Source organism: Meriones unguiculatus, chromosome 7, assembly GCF_030254825.1.
Source record: "Meriones unguiculatus strain TT.TT164.6M chromosome 7, Bangor_MerUng_6.1, whole genome shotgun sequence".
Lineage (NCBI taxonomy): Eukaryota > Metazoa > Chordata > Mammalia > Rodentia > Muridae > Meriones > Meriones unguiculatus.
In genome coordinates, this window is record NC_083355.1 from 120,035,752 (window position 1) to 120,062,998 (window position 27,247).

A 27,247-nucleotide genomic window follows, 5' to 3' on the forward strand; every position below is an offset into this window, starting at 1 on the left:
GGATTTTTGGTGCTACCCTGGGTTCACTTGTCTTTGGTGAGGTTTCCTACAGCTAGATAGAGCTATTAACTAAATGTCTAAAAACTGGTCAATGAAACAAAAGCCTGAAGGATTTTTAAAACGTCAAGGTCATTGATGGAATTTTTATGATTTGTTTCTCAAACTTTTGACCTCATTCCATTGAGGCCTTGTTAGAGCAAATCATAAGAATTGTCTCTTCCTGGGGTAGAGCTTAAACAACTCAAGTGTTTTGCACATAATGCTTGCATAAACTCAAGGAAATGGCTAAAATCTTCTAGTCTGTTCTGCAGCAGGGTACATGGATGTCTCTCCCTCACTCTGTCTCTGCCCTTGTCATGTAGATCTCAGTCACCGAAGCGGGATACAGAGGCAGCTGGAGTTCCAGCTTACGTAATCCATCTGCCCTGTGCAGAATGACCTCTCTGAAGCTCCATCATCGGATGCCTGGGTTACTGCAGATGCTCCAATGGCTTCCCCTCGCTCCTAAAATAAACTCCTGGCTCCCTGCCACAGCCAATCTTCTGAATGACCAGGCTGGCAGCTCACTCTGCCTCCCTCTCCCTTCCAGCCATCTCCTCTCTGGAAGGTTCCAAATCCTTTCTCAGCTCAGACTTAGGAGCTCTGCTGTCTCCCCTGCAATGCCAGCTGTACATTTCCAGCTCTTCTTGTTGAATCCAGAACCACTCCAAAACCACAGCCTCATGCCTACCCCAACTCAGCCCTCACAGCTCTGTGTCTTGGTTCCTTGGTAATCACTAGAAGTCGTTTTATTAATTGTGTCTGTTTGTGTCCTGGAACTCTCCACTAAGGGAATGTTCCCCTCAGACCTGAGCTTTGACAAGCTGAGGGCTGGGCCTCAGCACCTGCAGCACTTGGGCTCACAGGGCATTCTGGTCAAACTAGCTGAGTAAGACAGCCGTGGGAGGGCAGAGGCAGCCAGAGTGACCAGCCTTAACTAGCCACAGCTCCTAGGCTGCAGACCCAGCTGGCCAGACAACCCACCTTGCCCTGACTGTAAATACTGACACTTCTGCACCCCAGGAAAAGGCAGTGTGGTGCAATGCCATCATTTCCCATTTCTCATTCATCATTGTATTTTACCAATGTTCATATAACCTCAATTCTTAAGATGTTAAATAAGATAATGAGATTCATAAAATTGTGCATTTAGCATCCTTTGAACACCTTTGAGAACAACAGCCCAACTGTAAGACCATGCAAGGACTGTCATCCTCACCAAAGCAGCGCCTTGCACTAGCGTCTTCACACAGAGACTCCGTGTGACCTATGACCCCGTCCTGTGCCATACCGTATATTACACCAAGCTAAAATAAACCTCAGAATGAAACACTCATCTGAATGAAGAAACAAGCCTGCCTCTGCTTGTTTTGAGTAGAGAAAAAGAACAAACTTAATTAATTCTTTAGGCTTTTTACTCAGAACACTTCTGGGGCCGAATGCACTTACTGATGCTTTCTGTCTCGACTTCAGCTTTAACTCTGTGAAATGGTGGTTTTGCTTTTCTGTGAATCTGTACCATAAAGTCCAGGGGAAGCTGAAAACCTACCACTGTTCCCTGAGTCTTTGGGCATTGGGGGCCTTTTAGCGCTCTGCTGATCTCTGGGTGGTACCCGGGGGCTGGGGTGCAGCTCAGTGGCCAGGCTCTGGCCTAGCATGGCCAGGGCCCATGCTCCTTTCTGGCATCTCCATGACAGGCAGTGAAGATGATCCAGAATCTAGGTCAGTCCCATGGGCCATGCGGACATCTAGAACTGGTTTGTCAGTGGGACTTGTAATTCTCGACTCTATTCTGGAGTGGAAACACCAAAGTCAACATTATGGAATAAGGACAGTTAATAGTTCATTTCCCAGTAGTCTGAGTTCTGTGTCTTGATCTGCCGCTCTGCAATGTTAGCCTTTCATCTTCAGTCTCTCTGAGCAAGTGACCTGTAGCTGGTTAGGAGCTGGCCCACCCTGAGGCCGAAGCCTCTCCCCACGGTGCTTGGGAAGAGGCTTGGCATTTCTAGAGCATCGTTTGAGGTCAGGGAGTTCTTAGTAGAGAAAGGTCTCGGGATGCGTGAGTCAGGACCTCCCTGTGTAGCCAAGCCCAGCCTCAGCTAGAGCTAGGAGTGACCAGGCCTGGCCCACCACACCTGGACACATGCAAAGGGTGTTTAATAACCAGATAATTTAGCAGTGTTCGTGGCTTCAGACCAACACGCACTGAGCCTGCGTTCCTGCTTGTGCTGCGCCGTCACCTTCATTTGCTGATAAAGCCTGTTTTCCCCGGCTGAACAGAGCATCAGCTGGGGGCTCTCTCTGTGGAGCTTTCAGCTCTGAGGTATTTCCACTGCACCAAGGATTTATGATATTTTTATCCTCACGGTTTGATTGGTTTTGATAAGAGGGAGGTACATTTCTTAGCCACTTGAAAAATTACATTGAAAACAGCTTCCCAAGGTCCCTGGTCAGAGCTGGTCAGCTTGAGAAAAAGAACATTCAGAAGACAAACGAGAATTATCCCAGTTCATGCTTATCTACAAATCCAGCTCTTAGCCACTTAGGAGGCTTCTGCCAGCCAGCTTCGCCTGCTCTGCCACTCTGCGGTCACCAGGATAAGGGAAGCCTGGCATTTGGCTGTGGCTGCCTGTCAGAATTCCTTGCTCTTAAAAACATTCCACGAAAGCAATCTCTAAACTGCAGTAGGAAGAAAAGGCTCCCCAAAGGGCCTTCTACTCCTCCCCTTGTTTCTTTTTATCCTCCTTCTCCGGCTTTGTAACGAGAAGCCAGAGTCTGAGTTTCAGCACAGCGTGTCTGTCTTCATTCTCAGGATGCTGGCAGGGACCTGCCCTCAGATCCCTAGGGCTCCCGGGCTCCTCTGTGGTGTAATGGGAGCATTAAGTGCCCAGTCTGATGGAACCACAGCAGGAAGTTTTAGACCACTACAGGACAGTCCATTTCCTCGTGAGTCAGAAGTAGCACTTGGCAGGACAGGTGTTAGAGGGGCAATGTGGCAGGGAGCTCATCCGTACCCTAACCTGAACCCTAAACCTCACCTTCACCTTTGGTACCTCTCTGGTTCTTCATTTGTATAATCCTTGGCTCCTGCTCCAAGCCTATCTTTTCTAAGATAAAAATTACTGAAACTCTCCCCTCTGACCACTTAACTGTGTCCTTCCTTGAGTTTCTCACATTGTTTTGGATTTCTGATTTTGAATATTTACCCTGTCTGCCACAGTTTATTAACAAACAGCATTTAGAACATGCTGGCTGCAGCTCAGCAGGTCCCCAGCAAGCTTTACCTAAGCCTAGGGCACCACCCCTAAATATCTGCACCCGTGCACACAGACAAAACCAAGTGGCCACACCTGCTTTTTCCTACATCTGTTTGTCTTTTTGCTGAACTTCAAATGTCTTACTTTTGGAATTCAAACACTTAACATGAGTTTTTGCCTTTAACATAATAATGAAGACAGCTGACAGTGTTTATTTTTAAAGGAAAAAAGGTCATCAGTTTCCCCCAAATGGCACTGAAGCATCTTAGTCCTTGTTTTCAAAAACATTATTCTCACTTGTGACTTTAAAAATCAAACCTCACAGTCTTGACACAAGGAAGGAAAATGTAAATGGAGCATACCCGTCCACAAAATGTCTGACTGTAACATCAGTAAATTAAAGGGCATTGTGCCGTAATGGGCTCCCAGAGTAAAAACAGGAGAGGCTGGAAGCAGAGCGTTTCCAGTACTAATTGCTCCAAATCAAGCACTCCGAAACTCAGCTTTTAAAAATCGCCTTCCCCCGCGGTGGGCAGACCTTGCTTTTCTGCAGCGTCACTGTAAGAATGAAGCGTTGTAGAGAAGCTTCTGCTTGTTCCCTGTCTGTGACCCCAGAAGCCTCATCTAATGCAGCATTGAGGTTCTTTGTGTATCTTGACTACTGAAATAACACCAGGTAGGCCCTGGTGAGCTGTTTTCTGAGTGTCTGTGTCGCAAGGACTGAGTTTATTGCCATTATTCTACTTGATACTATTAATAAATCTTTTTTGTCTGATTCCATCACAGTGAGGGCAAAGATCCACTAAGGTAGCACAGTTTCTGTGACCTCTAAGGAGCCAGGCTCATATTGATATCCGTGGGCTCCACCCTGTTGCTACACTGGGTTTCCTGGGGTACCAAAGTGGCTGTGGGAAGGAGCTAACACCAGGGACCCCAGGCCTGCACCAAAACTCCACATGTCTCAGAAGGCCTCTGGCCACTGCTCCAGCCTTTCTTTACGAGTGACAGAAAGTTCTGTGCTGTCAAGTAAAATGTACAGTTGGCTGCCAAGGGTAGCCTGCAGCTACGTGGTTCTTGATTGTAATGAAGCCACATCCCGCACATCCTCAGGAAGAAGCAGCATGCAAGAGGATGGACTTCCTCCCTCAAACACCGACTAGAATCAGTGGTCTTGAAGGCTCTTAGCGGAACTTAGAATGAGAAAAATGCTGAGCTAAGTCCTTCTAGACATGCACCCTTCAGATCCTGAAAATCTGTCAAGAGTGAAGCAGACAGCTGAAAAAGAAGATATGCAGCCTGGCACCCCGCAAAAGCTTGACCACCCTGAAAACCGGCTTCCCTAACTAGTGTCTCAGACAAAACCTCCAAACTCCACTTAAGCATCAGCTCCTTAAGGTGGCAGTAGGTTCACCTGTCCTGGGCTGGCTGCATCTCAGCCCGTCCACTCTCCCCTTATCCAGGGCTTCCTGCCTCTATTTGGAAGCACCAGCCAAGTGCCCACAAAGGGCATAGGCACGCTGGTTTAAGATACCCCCCAGAAACCAGAGACCTGAGTTCACTGAGGGCCCAGTGCCAGCTGCATCTGCACAGGTCATGCTAGTTCCCACACAAGCCCATACCCTCATGGCATGCACGGAGGAAGGCTTCCCTCATGTGCACAGAGAGCAGCTGTTGTGTACGCAAGGTGAGAAGGTCCACGGAGAAACACCAGGGCTTAACCACAAAGGGGTAAATGTTTTGGTCAACCATAAAATATGAATGAAATCATGCCATTTGCAGGAGATTACATGGAACTGGAGACCTTCATGCTACACAGAATAAGCCAAACTCAGAAACATGTTGCATGTGCTCTCTCATACATGAAATCTAGACTTTAAAAATAGACCTGAAAGTAGTGGAGAGACTCTGAGAGGGGAAACAGGAGAGGATAATGGGGTGGACATTTAAAAAGAGGAGGATCCTGGGTAGGATGCTCAGTCCTCATTCAGAAAGGCAAACAGGACTGACATCAGAAGAGGGAGAAAACAGGAAACAGGACAGGAGCCTACCACAGAGGGCCTCTGAAAGACTCTACCCAGAAGGGTATTAAAGCAGATGCTGAGACTCATAGCCAAACTTTGGACAGAGTGCAGTGAATCTTATGAAAGAAGGGGGAGATAGAAAGACCTGAAGAGGACAGGAGCCCTACAAGGAGAACAACAGAACCAAAAATTCTAGGCACAGGGATCTTTTCTGAGACTGATACTCCAATCAAAGACCATTCATGGAGATAACCTAGAACCCCTGCACAGATGTAGCCCATGGCAGCTCAGTCTCCAAGTGGGTTCCCTAGTAAGGGGAACAGGGACTGTCTCTGACATGAACTCAGTGGCTGGCTCTTTGATCATCTCCTCCTCATGGGGGAGCAGCCTTACCAGGCCACAAAAAAAGACATTGCAGCCAGTCCTGAGACCTGATAGACTAGGGTCAGATGGAAGGGGAGGAGGATCTCCCCTATCAGTGTACTGGGGAAGGGGCATGGGAGGAGATGAGGGAGGGAGAGCAGGATTGGGATGGGATGAGGGTAGGGGCTACAGTTGGGATACAAAGTTAATAAATTGTAATATATAAAAAATTATATTATTAATAAAAAATAAAAGAAAAAAAGAGGAGAACATGTCACAGAAAAAGGCTTTAGGCGTAGAAGGGTTTCGGAAAGGAGCTTTCGTGGCACTGTAGCAGAATGCTGGAAGCAGAGCCACAGGTTCGCAGATGTTGCCCAAGTGGAAGAGTCGGAAGGGAAACTTCAAGTGAGACATTCCGAATAACTTGCATTGCTTTCCCCACCAAGTGCTCCTAAGTTTCAGAGGATTTGGAGGGCACCCATCATCAGTACAAAATTTTGGTTTGTGGCAAAGCCTTTCAGCAATCCCAGGGACCAACAAACACTCTTTCCACAGGGCTGAGATACCGATCTACCCTGGGAAAAGGTTGATTGCCTGAAGAGGGAGAGCTGAAATCACGGAGAGAGCCACATGGTGGGGTGCGGTTTAAGAAGACTGGAGTCATTCGGTACGGGTCACAGGGATGGGGTAGGTCCCAGACCATAGGACAAGAAGGACCTGGGGAGATGATATCAGGACTCAGAGCACAGGACAGGAAGGTCCAAGATCACAGGATAAGAGGGTCATAGGAGGTGATTACAAGTTAAGGATCATAGGACAGTGTCCTAGTTAGGTATTCGCTCAACTGAGACATAAAACTAGCCAGTGCAGACAGTAAGGGGTGGTACAGGCAGGGCTGCCAGCAGGTCCCGGTCAGACTGGAGAATGCAGGCCAGTGTCTGAGCTAGGCCTCCGTCTCTGCATGGATCTGTTACAGCAAAAGCACAGAAACGGACCAGACAGTGGGAGCTGCAGTGGGACGGAAACCAACGAGCTAGAGAAGGGTACGCTGGTCAACAAGCAGTGCTAGCCCACACTTGCTGGTAAAAACCCATTACAAAAATACCACCAATACCCCAGACCCACTCTCATTTCTGAAGTGTTGGCTACCTGCAGTCCCTTTGGTCAGAGAACATTATGTAGCCATTGAGTCGTTGGTAAAATTTAAATGCATGCCCTTCTGAGCGCTGATGAGCCCTCCAGCCTTCCCACCCCCTCCCAGGCGGATCGCACTCTTACCCAGCGTATCCTCTGGACACGCTGCCCAGCTGCTAGTTACTCTCTTACTATCAAGTCAACTGCCACAGCAGCCCGTGCCGAGTTCAGGTGAACAAGCATCCAAGCATCGTTCTGCTGAGTAGCAGCCAGAACACAGGAGTGAGGCCGCCAGTGCGACCGTGTCAGCAGAAGCCTCCATGCCTCCTCTCAGTGAAAAGTCAAATTCCTCAGAGAAGACATCAAGCCTTAGGGTGCAACTAAGGTGTGACTAAGGTCAGACTAAGGTCTGAGGGGTTGTGACTAAGTTGCTGCTGTGAAACCCTTACTGGGCTTCATTTACAAAGCTGACGGATCGTGGGATGCTTGCAAGGGGTAACATTCCAGGCAGACAGCCCTTCGAGACTCAGACCCAGACAGCCACGGTGGCGTTGGGATGGTTTGTGAAGAAGGAACTGGGAAGTGGATGTGGTGACACAAAGCCCACGAGGAGGCTGGGACCACTGCCAGGCAAAGGTCAGCAGGGGGTCCTGAGGCCAGGCTTTGCAGATTGGGGGTCCCCAATCAGCTGTTTAACTTCTCTAGGATCTGGCCTCCCAGGTGTGAGATCACATCTGGTATGGGCAGCTTTTCACCTTAGGAAAAAAGTGAATGTTCAAAGCCTAAACTACAGCAGTCACTAAAGATAAAATCAAACAACAACAAACAAACAAAAGACCCACCCCACCCCCAGGTACCAGGAAGAAGAGAATTCATCAAAGGCTTACAATGTCTGTGGTGTTAGTTATTTTTGTGTTTTGTTTCATTCTGTCTTGTTTCTGTTCATTTCTTTATGTGTTACTTATGTAACAGAAAAGTTACAGTAAAAAACCTTAGGATTAGGAAGATGGTTCTGTAGGTAACTAGCTTGCCACACAAGGATGGGAACCTGAGTTTGAACCAGCACCCATAGAAAAGCCAGGCATGGTGGCGTGAACCACTAACCCAAGTGCTAGAGGTAGGCGGACCCCGGGACTCGCTGGCCAGCCAGTCCAGCTGAGTGAGGGAGCTCCAGGCTCAATGGGGGAGACTGCCGGAAAGACCAAGGTGGACAGTGTCTAAGCAGGACTCTGGACATAGATCTCTAAGCCTCCCATACACATTAACGCGTGAACGTGTACACGCACCAAAACCAAAAGGTCACCCCCACCTGCTCAGTCCTCACACCTGCATCTATAGTTCCAGGACAGCATAGGCTACACAAGGAAACCCTGTCTTGAAAAACCAAAAACCAACCAAAGCACCAGGCAGAGGTGTTTAAATGGCCGTTTTAAACACTCGGAGTCGGATTCCCACCACAGCAAACGTGCAAACTCCAATTGCGAGGTTGTTGGCCTGGCAACCAGAGCTGTCTGGTCCGAGGGCGGTGCTCGGTGTCTCCTGGTCCTGCTGCAGGAGCAGGCCACAGGACAGAACCATGTGGCAATTTTCGGTCTTTCCCCCATTGATTAGCGTGCGCTATTCCGCTCTGAAGGCCGAGCCTCCCCACAGGCTCTCCCATAAACCGCAGAGGACAAAGAAAGGCGCCTCCGCATTAATTACTGCACCAAATGGTGACGGAAAGTGACTGAAGGGAAACGACGTTTGTTTGGGCCAGTGAGGACAGATTCCATAGGTGGGGGTGGCAGGAGAGTCCTCCCAGCTCGGAGGACAGCTGCCCAGAGAGGAATCCAGCACTTGGCACCCTGCCTTCTTCACTTTTTCTTCAGTCTGTGCCCCCAGCCCGTGATGCCGCCGTCCACCTCAGGTGACTCTTTCCTTCACACAGGGGCACAGCCAGAGGTACAGATCTTAAGTGACAGTGAAGGTAAAGCATCACAGCTAGAACGTGGCTGTGGGGGGGGGGGAGGCCATCGCCTTCTTTTGCTGATCAAATAGGGGTATTCAGGCTGGGTGAGTGGCACTGGCTGAATGTGCTCACCTCAGTTTCATTATAAACAAGTTCATCCATACCTGACTTAACCCTCAGGAGGAAAACCTCAGTGCCAAGAGCTGCTTCTCTCCCCCCACCCAAGCTGATGCGCAGAGCTCAGGCGGCATCAGACTCAGTTCAAGAGAACTTGCTGATGGTTCACAGGAACAGGGCTCACAGGCCCACGGGACCTGGAGCTGTGGTGATCCGGCCACAGCCTGCCACCCAAACATCGTTTTCCCACAGAGAGGGCCCTGCTCATGACTGGCTTTCTCACAGGGTTTTCTGAGGGGACGCCAGGGCCGGCCTCTGCCCAGAGCCACGGCTGCCTGCTCCTCACAGGAAGGCAGCAACTGCAGGCTCCAAGTCTGTACAGCCAGAATGTCACAAAACTGAACTGTCACCCTGTGAAGAGGTCGCCCTGTCTTAAAGAACTGGTGTGAAAGGACAGCAAGATGGCTCAGCAGGTCAGAGGTCTTGCTGTGCAAGCTGGCAAAGCCGAGTTCAATTCCTGGAATTCACATTGGAAGGAGAGACCTGGCTCCCCAAGGCTGTCCTCTGACCTCCACATATAACACTGTGAAATGCTCCCACATCATACATGTAAGAATGCATTTTTAAAGAAAAAAATTAACTGTATACAAAAATACAGCTTTGATGTTCCCCAGTGATTATGTCCATTCACATGTGTGCATGTATTTGTATGTGTGTACCCATTTATATATGTGTTCACGTATGTATTGTGTGTGTGGTATACATGCCTGTGTGTACGCGTGAGTGTGAATATTGGAGGTCAACATTGGGCGTCTTCTTCAACCACTTTCCACCTTATGTTTGAGGCAGGGTCTCTGGCTGAGCTGGAACTTGCCAGTTTTACTAGGCCGAGTCTGGCCATCAGGTCCCAGGGTCCACTGTCTCCTCCTTCTAGGATTCTGGTTCACACCACCATGCCTCCGTCCACACGGATGCTAGCATCAAACTGGGGCCCTCATGCTTCCACGGCAAGCTCGCTATCCACTAAGCCATTTCCCCAGACACAAGTATCTCTAAGGAGGGTGCTTGTGGGCTCTGTTCTCCAGATCAGCGCTTCTCAGCCTCCCTAACGCTGCGGCCCTTTAACACAGTTCCTGCTGCTGTGCTGACGCCAGCCATGAAGTTACGTCATTGCCGCCTCCTGACTGATTTTCTACCGATATGAACAACAATGTAAATATCTGATGTAGGATAGCCGAGATGTGGTTCCCAAAGGGGTCGTGACCCACAGGCTGAGAAGCACTGCTCCCCTTCTCTCCCACCCCTGTTTTGTCCAGTTTCGCATCTTTCTATCTCATGGGTTCTGGTTCCATGCCAGAGGGACCTGAGGGCCAGCACCGAAAGGGAAAAGTGGACAGATTAGTGTCTGTTGAGACTCAGTGCAGCCAGCTGCAATGGGGGCCTTCTATGCAAGCCGTCTTGGTCCCCCTCACGTCTCGGAGGGCCAGAGGTTCCCCAGCATCCCTAGAGGCTTCTTTGGTGCTCCTGGCTTCCAGGGCACAGGCTGTGGCACAGCAGGGCACAGCTAACCAGAGGGACCCCAGTGTGCTCCTGTCAAAGCTTCAAGGAACAGCTGAGTGAGGGCCGCTCCCTCCCGAGTCACCAGGGTCAGAGCACCTGCCTCTGCCGTCTACCTGCCTTTGTATCAGCCACCAGGAGTACTGTGCGCCCACAGAGAAAAGTAAGCCTGAAACGACAGGGTCAAACTTGGCTTCCTCTGGTTGGTGCTTGGTTAACGCTGGAGATGTTCGCATTTCAGCACAGCTCTTAGCAGCTCCGGCTGTAAATGGTGAAGCCATGTTCTACCTCTAATAAAAAGGTAACTTCTGTGGCGAGTCCCAAGAGAGAGAGGAAGGCCTACAGGCAGGCAGGGTAATCAGAGTTCCCTGGCTCTGGACTGATGCAGGAGGAGACACAACCTCCTAAGATGCCTACCTGGCAGCCATGTTTTCACGTGTTTGCATATGTGCTAACAGTGCACGTGTCTCCAGGCCAGTGTGTGCTGTGTCTGGTAGGTCGGTAGCCCCACCTGAGAACACATTAGCGCCCATTAATTAGGAATGTGTGCCCTGAGTGACATGCCCACCCCCTGGACGAAGCAGAGAAGGTCTTTCTCTCCTGAGCCCCTCAGAAAGCTGAGAGCTCTGCCTCCCGACCCAGGGCCTGGGGAAGGCTATGGGTCTGGTTCAGTTCTACCCAGAGGCTTTCCAGCTGGGTGCATACAAAGTAGGGTTCAAGTAGCTCACTTGCTGGATTTTTAAAATAACTTCAAAGCTTACCCAACGGTCCTCTTGGGAAGAGGAGAAAATGAAGTCTGGCCACGCAGGGCCGCTCCCCCCCTTCCTCGGCAGCTTTGTCTAGTCTGCTCCCTGAGCGGGCACCGCTGTTTCTCCTGTCTTTCCCTTCCTTGGTTTGAGTAGTGCTGTCCTCAGGGGTGTTCAAGTGTGCACACCCCAGCTGTCCCTCCTCAGAAGCTTCCCATGGCTCCCGCTGTTGAGTCCAGTGTCCGAGTTAGCCCTGTGGACAGCCCCTTCATCCTGCTCCTCCTCAGACCAGCTCTCCTCACTCCTCAGCACAGCCACCATGCTGACCTGGCCTCCGGGCCCTGCGTCTATTCCTCCCCACCCGGGTAAATGCTACCCCTATAGCCGGCCACAAGCCCCAGCTGGGCACATTGTCTTTGCCAGTTTTGTCTGGCTGGGGAAATGCGGCCTGGCGAGGTAACCCATCATCCACGGCAGATGACCCTGACTCAAGGGCACCTCACAGCTCCAGTCTCACACCGAAGCCCAGGCCCCAGGCGGGGAAATCACACATACATTCAGCCTAAACCAAAAGCCGGACTAGTTGCCGCGCTCCACACCTCCCAGACCAGGCATGGGCCAGTCCTGGATCCACACTCCTGACTCTGTGTGTTCTTTCCAGGCCTACATGGAAGACCACCTGAAGAACAAGAACCGGCTGGAGAAGGAGTGGGAGGCGCTGTGTGCCTACCAAGCCGAGCCCAACAGCTCCCTTGTGGCCCAGAGAGAGGAGAACGCAGCCAAGAACCGCTCCCTGGCCGTGCTGACCTGTATGTACCTAGCCTGGGTGACCCGCAGGGGGTGGGCACGCCTGGCTGTGGTTCCCTCTGCTCACCGCTCTCGGCAGGGCCCTCAGGTCCTCTCCATCTCTGTCTGCAGACCTGGGCCCCCACTGAAGACTGGTGCCTTGTTCCCCCTACAGCTGCTCCATCCCCAAAAGCCAGTCTCCCTCTTTGCATTCTGTGCCAGAGCCCCGAGAATGGCAGCTGGGGCCCCAGGAAGCCCAGCGGGAGCTGTTGGTGCTAGTGTAGGAAACTGATCACAGTGGTCTGAGAACTCACTGTGCTACAGGGGATGGGCACCCGGGTTAACATGGAGCTCTGTGTCCCAGCTCAGCTCTGACCACAGTTGCTGATGTCACTGGTGCAGTTGCCACAAGCATTGATGGTTTCACAGCAGCTGGGTGTCACTGTTGTCCTGAAGCCAGTGCAAAGAGAAGGACGTAGGTTCTTATGGTGTCATTGACACACGCTAGGTGGCCATGCAGGGTTCAGAGCCCTGGTTAGGAACTGGGTGTGTAGGTCTTTGTAGTGCCCGGGCCTCTTCCGCATCACTGGCCATGGTGTCACGTGACCTAGGGAAAGGCTGGACTTTGACTAACATATGAGCCCACGCAGGGAAAGCCTCAGGGACCAAAGTCTCCCCAGGAATGGGCGGTCGATGAACACTGGTCGGTTGAGTGATGGTGGGTGCATGTCGATACATCAGCTACTCGTCCACCTCAGGACAGGAGGCACTGGCTCGTATTACAGAAGTCATACAATGAGCTTTGCTAGCCCAGTTTTGAGAGCCTAGCAAAGCCATGCTGGTCTTAGGTTGGCATCAAAGGGCACACAGAGTGAAGCCTGGTGCTAAGATGGTAGAGTATGCCTTGTCGTTGGGCCCACACGGAGCTTTCCAGCCTGCAGGCCAGGGGCGTCTAGGGACTCTCATGCAAACAGCAGGGCACTGTAGCGTCCCATTCAGTCAGACCCCCGTGGCTTCTCCTCAGAACAAACGGAGGAGTTTGTCCTGAGTTTCAAGGCCGGAAGCTCTGTGCTAAAGTCAGGCAGAGAAGTGAGCCCTCAGAATCCAGGCCACTCTTCTGCACGTCCGCATTTGCCAGAGGGAAGCTGGTTTTCCCCCTCTGCTCCCCTTAGACAGCCACAGTGGTAGCTTACAGGCTTTGTACTTAGAAGAAAGCAGAACAAAGCATGTCTACTCAGCAGTCAGGCTTTCTTGAGCACCAGGCATGTCAGAGACTCTTGGCAAGTGCTGGGATGCCTGGGTACCAGGCCGGTGTTCCTGTGGTGGGGCAGGGCTGGGCAGTAGGTGGGAGAGGGGAGATGAGGTGGGGGGAAATGGAGTAAGCGCATCTGCTCCTCAGGGCATGCCCTCCCTAAGAGCCAGGCACAGGCCAGAGGCTGGCACCCCCGTGACAACTGTGGGGAGGACCGTGGCCCTTTGTGACAGACAGATGCTCGGCCTTGTCTGTCCCCATCAGAGAGGGAAATGCTTCCAGGCATGCCTGGAACATGACTGATGCCAACTTCTGGTGCCCAGCAATGGGACTCTGCTGCCCAGCTCCCAGCTGCACGGGCTGTGAAAAGCACGAGTTGCTAGGAAGTCAGGGTCGCCAGAGGAACCAGTTTCTCCAGCTGGAGGAATCCCAGCCACGAGCACTAGCCACGGCCTCTTTCCTCTCCAGCTCCCAAGACCCCTTCTAACTGTCCTCTCTCCCTCCCCAGCAGTGCCCTCCAGCTAGGGCTTGCTGACCCCTGCCCCAGACTCTGGGGAACCCCTCCTCCTCTGGGCTGCTCTGTTCTCCCTTATTGGAGGAGCAGGGCCTGCCACAGAGTAAAAGGCCGCTGAGGATATTTTTCCGTGGCACTATGTCTATGAGCGTGCACGCTGATGCCCCCACAGGAGGGTGAGTGACAGACTGAGGATTCCGTTCCTCAGCTCTCTGTCCTTCCTGTTGGTGTGGCCCCTGGTGTCTGGCACAAAAGCAGAACCATCATCCATGCTGAACGTCTTTCTTCATCTCCTTGCCATAACTCTCGGGGCTCCCTCATCCTTTACCTTCCCTCAGGCCCTCTTCCAGTCTGCACCTCACCTATGCCTTCCTGTTACTCCCTGCATCCCCTGGCTTTTGCAAGACTGTGAAGGGCCCCACCTTCTGCCTGCTGCTGCTCCTTTTGCTGGTATGGCTCTGTCAAAACCCTACCATAGCAGCCCAGCACTGGGGTATTGAGGTGGCAAGAGGTGTGGGAGACCCACAAGAAGGAACGCCAGGGCCAGAACCACCCCTCCCCCAGCCCAGACTCTCAATGCCATCAGATTCTCCAAGAAGCCACAGCCCACACCCAGGAGGCACCTGGCCAGCATGTGACTGTGTCTAGTGGCATTCTCTTGGAGCTTTAAAGAATCCACAGGCTTTTTGCCAGTTTTGTGCATAGTTACAAAGAATTATGCAATAGTTTGTTGGTCTGCTTTTTAAATTGGCAACAGAAATATAATCCTGTTTTAGCATACTATTTTAAAAAATGCAAAGAAATTTGTTTCTGACTTGTGAAGAGAAGGAGAGACAGAGAAAGAGAGAGATAGAGAATGAGAGAGGGAAAAAAAATTCTGAAGCCATAAGCATTATTTACTTCCTGGAACAAAACCAAGGAGAACAAAGAGCTGGAGACATAGGCGTGATGGGGTCTGGAGCGGGGCTCTGTCCTCTCTCAGGCTCCGGTTGTGGCGTGATGGGGTCTGGAGTGGGGCTCTGTCCTCTCTCAGGCTCCGGTTGTGGCGTGATGGGGTCTGGAGCGGGGCTCTGTCCTCTCTCAGGCTCCGGTTGTGGCGTGATGGGGTCTGGAGCGGGGCTCTGTCCTCTCTCAGGCTCCGGTTGTGGCGTGATGGGGTCTGGAGCGGGGCTCTGTCCTCTCTCAGGCTCCGGTTGTGGCGTGATGGGGTCTGGAGCGGGGCTCTGTCCTCTCTCAGGCTCCGGTTGTGGCGTGATGGGGTCTGGAGCGGGGCTCTGTCCTCTCTCAGGCTCCGGTTGTGGCGTGATGGGGTCTGGAGTGGGGCTCTGTCCTCTCTCAGGCTCCGGTTGTGGCGTGATGGGGTCTGGAGCGGGGCTCTGTCCTCTCTCAGGCTCCGGTTGTGGCGTGATGGGGTCTGGAGCGGGGCTCTGTCCTCTCTCAGGCTCCGGTTGTGGCGTGATGGGGTCTGGAGTGGGGCTCTGTCCTCTCTCAGGCTCCGGTTGTGGCGTGATGGGGTCTGGAGCGAGGCTCTGTCCTCTCTCATGCTCCGGTTGTACTGAGCGCCAGCCTCTCCTGTCCTGGGGTGAGCTGATGTGGTGTGCAGCCAGCTTGCTCCCTATGGCAGAAGGAAACCCTCCCAGGGGCTCCCTCCTCAGGCCTGGCTTCCTTATGTAGGGAGTACACCTCTACATTTGTGTGGGACCTGTGGCCATGCTGGATTTCTTTAGTTGCAGTCAGTCTGAGGTTGTTTTCCTAACACTGGATGTTAGCTGCAGGGTGCCAGCCCTGTCCATGGTCAGTGAGTTACAGTGGAGGAGCTGCACCTGGCATTCTCTCTACCAGAGGGAGCCTTGTTCCATCTGAGACTCCGCCCCTGCCTGGCTCAACACTCCACCTCCTCTCTTAGCTTCTACTCCTACTCCTTTATAGCATTTCCCACATCTCAAGCCGCTGGTGAAAGCAGCGTCAACACAGCAGTTGACTGTGCTGGCTGGGTCCACCAGGTGTCCTCGCGTCCTCGGGGAGAGCTCTAGTTGTGAGCCTGTGCCTGTGGCCCCACAGTGTGACCCACTCCCAGACCATAGCAGCTCCAAGTACTTACAACCAGTGTACCGCCAAGCTGGCCAGTGACAACGGTGCTGGCGGGAGGCTGTCTCCACTGAAGCAGGAGCACCTGTGCCGAGATGGCTGACCTGGCCAGGGTTGGAAGGCCGCCTTCCCTCTCAGACAGCTACCTGCAGAACTGGCCCGTCATAACCTGCATGCTGGTTCCCAGGGACTCTCCTTACAATGCTTGGCAGGGCGCCCCCAAACTTCCCCATGCCATTTTAAGGCCCTCTGTTGAAATCACTTGGCAGTGACCCACAAACTGGCTCTGGACTCAGCCACTCCCTGGAAACTTTATTCTGGGCCGAATGATGAGTCTATTTTAGACAATATGATGGCTCATATATGAGCCCACATCTAAAGGTAAGGGCCTTCTTATCCACAGCTGCAGGCCTGTTCTATCATGAGAGGGCAACTTAGCTAATGTCATCTGACCTCATTGGCTTACTGGGGCTTGGTAACAGCCGATGACTGACTTACATGGCAGCAGCCGTTTCTCTCCCAGCACAGGGGGACATCCCTAATAGAGGGTCAGCAGGACAAGTTCCTTCTGAGGCCCCTCCTTGGCTCTTGGTGTCCAGGACCACAGTCCCCCCTGTGAAAGGATGCCATTACCTGGAGCAGAGCCCAACCGCATGAGCTCACTGCTGCTGCTGCCTCTGAGAGCACCCTGGCAGTCATGGTCTCAAGAGTTTGGAAGGCAGGTATGTGGGGTTCATCGTATGGACTTCAAGGACATGGCCCCATCCAGAGTTAGCCTCCATGTCCAAGCGTCCTTGACTCCCCATCCTGTGTGTCAGCTGTTTGTTTTCCCCTGCATTAGCCATGACACCACCATGGCTCGTAATTTAATTCTGGGATAGTCCTACTTTTCTTCCCCACAGGCCCCCATTAAAGCATCCTCCCAGCAGTCACCCTTCCTCACCAGGCAGTCGTGAGGCTTCCACACAGGAGCCCAGCTGAGGACTGTGTAGACCCTCAGGAAGCTCAGCTGCTTCCTCTCCAGGCTGATCCAGTCTGAGCGGTGAGCCTGGGCCAGCACACCTCCCCAGAGCCGCAGGGCCCGGCACAGGACAGTCCACAGCCTCGTGCATGGAGCCTCCGTCCTCATCTACTCTTCTTCACCTGACGCCCCACCCTCATTCAGCTCAGGCTGACTGGCTCTGCAGGGTTAGGCTTCCACAGACTGCAGCACACGGTAGCCTCTCGTCAGCAACCGGGCTGATCCTGCTCGGAGCCCCAGTCAAGACCATGAATGGCATTAGAGCGCGCATGTCCCACAAACAGCAGAAACTGCAGGTCAGAGGGTTAAAGGACAGACGGCTCTGAGTGTGTGATCACCTTGCCGTCGCCTCAGGGGGAAGAGAACAGTGTCCCACACAAGAGACCATGTCCTAGACCTTCAGGACATTAATGCAGGTGGGCTGCACATCAGGGAGGCTCACACCAGGCTGGGTCTGGGAGGCCACGGGAGTGACCCAGGGTGAGAGCCAAGGAAGCCCAATGAGGTGAGGCCGGTCAGCTGCAGCCAGCTGGCAGGTTTGCAGGAAACTGTTCTAGCTTTCTGATCTCTGGAAGTGAGAGCTGCCAGGTCCAGTCGCTTAATGCTCCAAGTCATGAAAGTTGTCGCATCAGTGCCAGCAGCTTGCACACCGAGGATGAGCCGGCTGAGAGCACTGAGACCCCCTTGCGGCAGGACCCTCACTGCAGGCATTTCTGCCACAACTATCAGAAAGGGTGGTAAAAACACGTATTTGTGAAAACTATCTGCTGTTCTCTCGCGGACGTGGAGGCGAGGTGCACAGCGGAGCTGCCTCTTGGATTACGAAGCAGCCTCGTCCATCCCCAGTGTGGTAGCAGCCTCTGAGAAGAGCCCAGTTCCTTCCCTTACACTTTTGTACCTGATGGCATCAGTTGATGGACACCTGTAGGAAGTGCTGGGCCACGTCTCCTGCACACGTGCTCAGTCGAGCTCCATCGCTACCCCTGCTCTGCTCTGGTACACCTCCTGGGCTTCAGCAAAGGCCACTGCTTCTCTTATTGTTTTGTTCTGTTTTGAGATAGGATCTCCCCATGTAACTCTGGCTGCCTTGGAACTTGCTGTGTAGAAAAGACTAGCCTGAAACCGACAGAGATCCTCCTGCCTCTGCCTCTGCCTCCTCTGCCTCGATCTCTGCCTTCCAAGTGTTTGGATTAAAGGCGTGTGCCACCATGCCCGGCCTGGACACAGCTTCTGGAATACCTGTGCCCATCGCTCTTGTGGTGTTTCGCCTGAACGGCAGAGACCGTGCGAGGCAGGCCTCTGCCACTGTAGAAGATGTTCCCCTTCTGTGCCGTGACATTGCTGGTTCTTTTTGGCACACTGGTGTTCTTCCACAAATGCTCACTGCAGGGTAAACCTCTGAGCTAAGAGGGACAGTCCCCGCGTATGCATCCTTCCTGTGCTTTCCTGGAGCCACTTTAATGGTCCTAAGACAGCATTCCCAGAGGCAGAGGACACATTTGTGGGTCCCTACCAAATATCGTGACGTCTGTCTAAGATGGCTACTCTGCCTTCCTGTCCCTCAAACAAGCCTTATTTTTTGCTATACAACACACTCACCAGTAAGATTACCGTTCTCTGACAATTATGAAAGTGTGGTGTGATGTGATGTGTGTGTGAGAGAGAGAAGGAGATGTGTTCACCATCACGTATGTGCTGATACACTTACACATACATGTACATGAGTGCAGGGACCAATGGACAGCCTTGCGTGCCTTCCTCAGCAGTACTGGCCACCTCCTTTGAGACAAGTTCTCTTGTTGGCCCCTAGCTTATCAGTTAGGCTAACCTGGCTGGCAATCTCCAGGATCTCCCAGCCTTGGCCTCGGCCTCATGCTGCCTGGATCACAGGATCACACCACCACGCCTGACAGTTCATACTGACGCTGGCATCAGGTGCTTATGCTCACAGGCAAATGTTTCGAAGGCCAAGCAATCCCTGCAGACTTAAAAGCAGCTACGGGAGTTGCTGACCTCTTCACGCTGATAGTCCCGTGAGCCTGTGTGTTTCAGCAGCTGTGGATTGTACATCCTTGTGCAGAGCAGAGTCACAACCCACATGTGGCCCCTTCTGAGAGGACCTCACAGGACCAAGCCGGGTCCTGCCTGGCCTCTGCATGCTTTCGCCAGATCGTTCAGCAGCTGTACAGCAAAGCGGAGGTGCTGAAGCCCCGGGACCGCCGTTGTGAGTGTGCCCTGGCACCGTGCATCTGGGACAGGCCCCAGAAGTTGTTCCTCGCACTGCCGCCAATGTCCTGTTTTCAGCTCCTGTGGAAACACTTTGCCCCGAGCCCTCTTTGTACCTCGTTTGTGGGGGTAGCTAGCCAATCTCACAGAACCCTATGCATTTCTTCATGAAGACCCCTGTAAGAGGTGTAAATGCTACAACCTGAAAGAGGGCAAATGACTCCACTGAGCGTGCAGTCAGCCACAGCAAATAGAGAGCAGACCCCAATACACTGTCCCTGGCACTTTGCCATTGGCTCCCAGGAATGCAGCAATGGAACCCGACAGCTCAAACAGCAGAGCTCTCAGTTCCAGTGGCTGATAGCCCAAGGCCAGGGTGGCACCAGAGCTGTCTCTGACTGCCAAGAGCCACCTTTATGTCCCTCAGAATTGTTCCTGTGGTGATCTCCGTCCAATCCCCACCCCAACCCTGCACACCTGCTTAATAGGACACTGGTCCTGTTGGATCAGGTCCTACCCTGATGATTTCAATGTAACATCATTATGTCTGGAGGGACCATGTTCCCAAGAAGGTTAGTGCTTGGGGGAGAGTGGGCAGGACCATATCAGGTCCTTCTGGGGAGGACACATTTCTGCTCTTAGCATTGGAAGCCTCTTGGAAAGCTTGCTGTCTGGGAAGGCCTTGAGGGACGCAGTGGATGCCTCTGAGTTTGGCTTCCTGTGTTTTGCTCAGCCCCATCACGCTAAGGGGTTGAACTTCCACAGCAACACTGGCAGCAGAATTGGTGTGCAGGTAAAATCCCTTAGGTGTGGTGCTACGTGCTCTGCACTCTACCCGCACTACTGTTCACTGGCCCAACCAGCTGCTGCTCTCTTGCGTTTTGTAAGATCTGCAGGGTTGCTTGTAAAACAGCCTTAATAAAGAAGCTCTGGGGCTGAAGAAACAGCTTGCCAGTCAAGAGCATGGCTGCTCTTACAGAGCACTTGGGTTCAGTTCCCAGCACCCACATGGCAGCTCACAGCCATTTGTAACTCCAGCGCCCTCTCCTGGCCTCCACAGGTACCAGGCACTTTGTGGAGCACATACATACAAGCAAGCACTCTCACACATAAAAAAACAAGATATTTACACAGTAACACACAATAAATAAATATTTTTTAAAAAGAGGAAATGAACCCCAAGACCAAGACTCAAGGCTACTGTATCACAGTCCACTTCCACCTCTGTGAGGCTTCTGGAGTTCACGGAAGCCAAGGGAAGCAAAGTCCAAGCCCCACGGTCCATTTGGCAGCTAAGCAGAGAGCATCAGCTCTAAGCCCTTCGTGTGGTGCGACTGTCTTGGCCTGTAGGAGGGTTTTCTGGAAAAGGGTACCTGTGATATTTAATCTTAGTCACCACTCTGGCTGGATTTAGAATCACCATGGATGCACGTCTAGGCTGTCCCTAAGGTGTTTCCACAAAGGTTTAACTAATGAGGAGACAGCCCACCCTGAAGGTGTCAGTTTCTCTCACAGCCTGGGCACCCCAACTCCATCACTAGGAGCACATGAACTGAGCCGGTGTTCGTCCCTGCTTCCTGGCCTTGGACCCACCAGTCGCCTCACATCTTGCCACTACACCATCCCCAATGTGATGGGCTGCACCCTCAGACTGTGACAAAACAGGCCTGCTTTACGCCGCTTTTGCCAGATGCTGCCTCACAACAGTCAGGAAAGTAAACAGTACAGAAAAGTGTCACCAAGAAAGCGGGAGCACCGCTATGACAGGCTTTGGGACCAGTTGGCCAGAGGAGTGAGCCTTCAGAGCAAAGCAGAGCTTAACAGGCAGCTCTGGTGGGAGTTTGGAAGACCAGAGTGATGAGAGCAATGGAGAGTGGGGCCAGCTAGGACTCATGTCGAGAACTGAGACATTAACCTCACAGTCTGGTGACAGATCTGTCTGCGGTCTGCCCATGTCCTGAGAACCTGAGTCTGGGTGAGTTATGAACTCAGTTGTTTGAGGGAGTCTCAGGACAGGACAGAACTCGGACCATGGCATAGCTACTGCTCGCTGCAATTCATCTCTATAGCTCACTGTGAGAGAGAGAGACAGAGACAGGGAGACAGAGGCAGGGAGGAGGAAGAGAAACACAGACACAGAGACTCGGAGAGACGGAGAGAGCAGAAAAACAAAACAATGTACCATTTGGCAGGAAAACTAATGAGTTTGAAATTGTTAACAAGGTGGCTGAGGAAACAACTGAAAATATTCGATTTAGTGCCAGAGAAACCTTGTACTCTAGATTGGGGACATAGAAAATGTACCCTGAGGAGAAGACCCCACCCACCAAAGGCTCTATTTAGTGAAAATGCAAATTCACTGGACAAGAAAGCCTGAATTGCGAAGACCAGCAGAGGGACTTCCTGCTCTGAGCAACGACCTCAGGTGCTGGCCCAGGCTCCATGCGAGAGAACCCTGGAACTGTGGTCCACGGGCACACCTACACCCCAGGCCAGCACTGCCGTCCACACCGTACTGTGTGCAGGCACAAAAGATGCAGAACTGCAGGGTCCTGGAAGGTCATAAAAGAAAGTTCCTCTATAGAAGGAGCCGCCGAGAGGTCATCGCAGGAAGCTGGGAAGATGAAGTCTAAGCTGCATTGTTGAAAATACCAGAAGGGTAGGCTAGCCGCTGAGAAAGGCTGAAGGCACAGAGAGAGGCCACCCCAGCAGAGACGCAAATTGGCGTCATGGAACTGTCAGAGCTCAGCTGATTCCATCACAACCCACAGACTCCAGACACAGGACTGCAGGATTCCGTGTTTTCTCTGTTGGGTCTCAGCTTTGCTTTGCTCCGCTCTTTCCTTGCTTTCATCTCATTCGTACCTTTTGGAACAGCAATGCTTGTTGTGTGCTGTTATACATTGGAAGTGTGGGACTTTGATCTTGCAGGGGATTCTAGTTGAAAATGGGGTCTCAGGAGAAACTGTGGGTGTAAGCTTCTGAACGGGGTGGAGACTGTGAAACTGAAGGGCTTTTAAAATGGGACTGACTGTATTTTGCATCAAGAGATGAACACGAGACTTAGAGGACAAGGACAGCCTGCCACGATTCAAAATGACATACTTGAGTGTCAAGTGGATATGCTGTTGAGTTGTGAGTCTTGTACTTTTAAGATTTATTTCTTTTTTATAATGTGTGTATAGGTGTTTTGCCTACATGTGTGTCTGGGCATCATATGCATGTCTGGTCCCTCAGAAGCCAGAAGAGGGCATAAGAGCTTCTGGAACTGGATATACAGGCAGTTGTAGCCAACATGTGGGTGCTGAGAGTCAAACCCCAGTCCTGTGGAAGAGCAACCAGTGCTCTTAACCACTGGGCCGTCTCTCCAGACCCTGCAAGTATTAATCTTAATTATCAACTTGGCTAGATTTTTAATCACTATGGAAACACACTTCTGGATGTATCTGAGAGTATTTCCAAAAATCCTTAACTGGGGGCTGGGGAAATGGCTCAGCGGTTAGGAACATTTGTAGAGAACCCGGGTTCAGTTCTCAGCATTCACATGGTGGTTCACAATCCCCTGAAACTCCAGCTTCAGAAGACCTCAGGTTGTTTCTGCCCTCCACCAGGCAAGCCTGTGGTGCATACACACACACACACACACACACACACACACACACACGTAAGTATCACATACATGAAACCACATACTTAAGTTTAAAAAACAATTTGACTGTAACTAATGAGGGGAGATCCACCCCAAATGTGGACGGCACCATCCTGTGGGCTGGTTTCCTCAACTGAATAAAAGGATAAAGAGACGAGCATGAGCATCCCCATCTGTATATACCACCTATGTACATTGCGCATCTATGCTTATGTGTACACACACACTGTATATGCAGTGTGCTGGGTACCACGTCTCCCCAGACAGGATGGGCAGTACCTTCAAATTTCTCCTTAAGTTGCCACATCTGGCGCTTCCTCAAAGCATCACGACATCACGAAACGCATGTTGTGTTATCACTTTCTGTTCCTAGACCTTCAGAAACATCTGTCTGGCTTCCCAGAGCACTGGGCAGACTCGTGTAACAACGTGTTCTCTTGCCTAATCACAGGAGGTCTGAAAAGGGTCATCTCTGAGTATTTGTGATCCCTTGCTGGGACCGTGGGGGAAGAGCTGAGGGCAGTAGGTGATATCCGATCGCATAATCGCTGTTTATTGACTGTCAGTGGGCGGCAGCAGGGAAGGACGCTGGGACCACGAAGACCATTCGCTGGATGGAGCTAAAGGAGGGAGGAGCAGGGTGAGTGACACAGTGTAGGATGTAGAAGGAGGAGCAAGTGGAGAGAAGAGAAACATGAGGAGACCCTCGACTTGGAGGAAGGCACAAACAGGAAGATGGAGGTGACTGGCTGTGTTGGGCCACGGAGCAGCCATACCAGGAACTTATTCCTGAACCCCTCACTGTGTTGTCATAAAAGGTGTCATGATCACAACAATCCTATAATTAGATATTAAACACTATATTGTGAAAGAGAAGCCCAATTCTCTGAGACACTGGTTAATTTATCAGAACACTTCAGGCTAGCAAATGGCAGTGCTTAGACTCAAAACCGTCCTCTTCTGAGACTGGCCAAGAACCCTGTTCCATCTGCCCAAGCCTCAGCTTCTTCAGCATGAACTAAGAACATAGCTCTATTTAATATGTGCTCAGGTCTCTGGGTGATCAGAGATGTCATATGTAACACGGCAGACTCTTGTAGGACTTCAGAATGTTCCTGAGCTAGGAACCAATGTGTGACAGGTACTGGGGGTCAGAAGTTGCAGTGTGTGGCAGGTGTGAGGAACCAGTGTGTGACGGGTACTAGGGGTCAGAAGGTGATGGTGTGTGGCGGGAGCAATCAGCAATGCTCTCCAGGACCGTGGATCTCATCAGAAAGAAAATGTCCCAACAACTATAGGCCCCGGCTCCTGAGTCGCCAGACTGTTTTGGAAAACATACCACTTGTTAACTGAAATGCCTCAAAGCTGTCATCAGCTCTTGGCCGGTATGCCCAGTCATCCTGCCACATGTGTGTTGCTCTGGGGACAGGAGGGAATAGCTTTATAAGGCGGAGATAGCGGTGGGCCATGTGTTTGCTCATAGCCACCTGAAGCTTGCGGGTGGCCGGACCTGTGTAGACTGGTCTCCTGGCCCCTGCCTCCCTTAGCCTCCTGCGGGTCAGACAGGCATGCCCCCCCTGCCTCCCTTAGCCTCCTGCAGGTCAGGCAGGCATGCCCCCCCTGCCTCCCTTAGCCTCCTGCAGGTCAGGCAGGCATGCCCCCCCTGCCTCCTTTAGCCTCCTGCGGGTCAGGCAGGCATGCCCCCCTGCCTCCCTTAGCCTCCTGCGGGTCAGGCAGGCATGCCCGACCGCGCAGTTCAGGAAGCCTGTCTTTGACACTCACTATACCATATGCATTCATTCCTCTTGCTGACTCCTTCAGCACTGCTTTAAAAACATGAACAGGGAGAGAAAACCACAAATTAGATTTGCTACTGACTTCTCACGGTGCACGCCTCTGCCCTGGCCCTTCTGGGAGGGCCCCATGGGCTTTCAAATCCACGGCCCAAAGCAAACCAACGTTAAAAACAAAATAGCCTAAGTTTAAAGGCAAACTGTTACAATACAAAACCAATATACCACCAAGCAGGCCTCTCCTTGACGTGAAGTTCTTACGAAGGTGAGGGAAGAAGGCGCAGGCTGCCGCTGAGACCCACGGCCCCTCGGTGGAGCTGGCCGGCAGCAGCAGGCAGCAGCCTTGAGAGAGCCTCTTCATCTTCACACTCAGGGCTCCGTCTTTCTCCTAGCAAACCTCCGGATTTAGGGGACATTGTCGTAGCTTTCTGATAAGGAAGCCCAGCGGTGGCCATCTGCTGAGCACAGGCACACAGCTACCCTGTCTGCCGTTCTGGGCCACACTGTCCCTCTGAGGGAAGCCATGGTTGCTCTCAGCTCTCCCCAGCCTAGCACAATGTTCCACTCGGAACATCCGCTTCCTGAGCACACAACGCCGGGAGCCAGCACAGCACTAGTTTGATCTTTCTTCTCCCTGTCCTTCCCTCACCGCCCCTGCTGTTTATAACTGTCTCAGGAGGCCCCGAGTGCCAGCAGCACAGACGTAAGGCCGGTGCAGGGGGAGCACTCACGGTGAGCCAGGCTCCTGGTGCCCCTCTGGAACACTCTGCGGGCAGCCAGGAACACGGCTCTATCACGGTGTTACAGAGCTTATTTAACAGGCCACCACACCAACCGGAAGGTAGCAAACATCTTTTTATTCTCCTAGTATGTATGAACATGTAGAATACTGGAGAAATTGAGACTATTTCTTAACAGGTGTTTATGATGACAAGTTGGAGTCAGGAGAGGGAGGTGTGCTTCAGCTTCCTGAGGCTGCCAGTTGGCATTTAGAAGTACCGTTCTGCAGGAAGGCGCCGTCGAGTCCGTGGGATTATTATTTTATTTTTTTATCATCCACGCTTTTGCACCGTTCTGCAGGAAGGCACCGTCGAGTCCGTGGGATTATTATTATTATTTTATGTTTTTATCATCCACGCTGTTGCTAAAAACTGCAGGAATGCCTTGCCATCCATTCTCTTCTGCAGCCCCGAGCAGGCTCTCGGCTGGGTGGATGCTCCACGCTGAATCCTGCCTCTGCTGGGGACGCTGCCCTCACACCCTCAGGCTGCTGCCCTGCACCCCTCTGCTGCCCCGGGTAGACCGTCTCCTCCAGGTCGACCTCCCCAGCCCTTGAACGCGGAGGTGGTGGTTTTAAATTTCACGCCTGCATGCGTGTCTGCGTGTGAGGGGACGTGCACACGTGCGGCTTCCCTCAGCGGCCAGCAGCGAGAGCACCAGGTTCCCAGGACCTGGAATTACGGGCCGCCACGGGCCAACACTGTGGATGCTCAGGGTGTCCAAGAGCAGACGCACAGCCGGGCTCCTGTGCCATCGCTCCAGCGCCTGCTGTGGCTCTGTTGTTCTCTTTGTTGTCGTCTTTAGTCATGGCTGGGGGATGTCAGCTCAGCTCACAGAATGCTTGCCTCGCATGTATGCGGCCTTGGATTCGACAGATACCTGTGCTCACACGAGCACCCGTACAAAGACCCACAGAATTAAAACTACTTGGTGACTGAGGACTAAGCTGGCTCTGGGTTAAATGCTCGCTGTGCAAGCCTGAGAACATGACTCAGTCCTCAGCCCCCGCCTGCATTAAAGGTGGAAGGAGAGAGCCAACTGCACAACATTCCCGCTCTACGCATGCTTCACGGCAAAGGTATCCACACACACATACATGTGCGCAGAAACCATTTTTAAGGCACACACGAACACAGGCAGACAGGATTTTTAAGGAAAATCTTCAAGATTGATGAAATCCTTGCAGAGCTGGACATGGTGTGCACACCTCTAGTGCCCTCACTTGTGAGGCAAGGCAGGCGGGCCTCTGTGAGTGTGAGGCCAGCCTGGTCTACAGAGCGAGTCCAGACAGCCAGAGCTGCACAGTGAGGCCCTTTCTCAGAATGAAATTACAGAAACGTAAGTGAAAAAAAGAAGTTCCCAAGTGTTGGTGCAACCGGGCAGCTCCCGTACCCAAGAGCCACCTTCCGCAGGATGGGACCTACCTGAGGAAGGCTTTGGGCCTCCAAGTCCAGACGGCTGTCTCCCCAAGAGCAAAGCCTTCCCTGCGGGGAGAGCACTGGTTGGGATTGGGAGGCTGCTGAGCTTGCCCCTGGAGGAGGAACCGGGCCCACACGGGCTGGCACTCTCGGGCAGCACACAGCCTTCCTCGGTGCCCGCATACACACCTGTGCCAAGGGCACAGAGGATCCCCGCAGGCAGGGCGGTTTGCTCTGTGTCTAGGTGGACTCCGCACTTCCGGCACATCCTGTTCTGACAGTGGACGTGTTTCTGCATTTTCTTTGGCCCTTACTTTTGAGACTAACTTGTAACAATGGCGAGCTTTAGCGATTTATCAGCAACTCTTCCATTTCGGCTGGTGGCCTTCCTGTTAGTGTTCACGGCGTGTTTGTTTGCTGTAGGCTGGCAGAGGTGTCTGTCCCTGAAAGGCCGGTGCTTGGTCAATGCTGCACAGAAGATAAACATGGCGTCTGGGCTCCGCATGGGAAAACTGCAAAGGAGTCTGAATACTGCCAA

General features: G+C 52.3%; 1 protein-coding gene across 5 annotated transcripts in view; it reads left to right on the top strand.

The window, feature by feature from the left end:
• Ptprn2 (protein tyrosine phosphatase receptor type N2) overlaps positions 1–27,247 on the top strand; it is a 695,760-nt gene that overhangs the window by 618,713 nt on the left and 49,800 nt on the right. For all 5 annotated transcript variants that reach the window (XM_060388289.1, XM_060388288.1, XM_060388285.1 and 2 more), the window contains one exon: positions 11,844–11,991. In XM_060388289.1, coding sequence (XP_060244272.1) covers positions 11,844–11,991 — 148 coding nt within the window. The remainder of the gene's footprint in view (positions 1–11,843; positions 11,992–27,247) is intronic.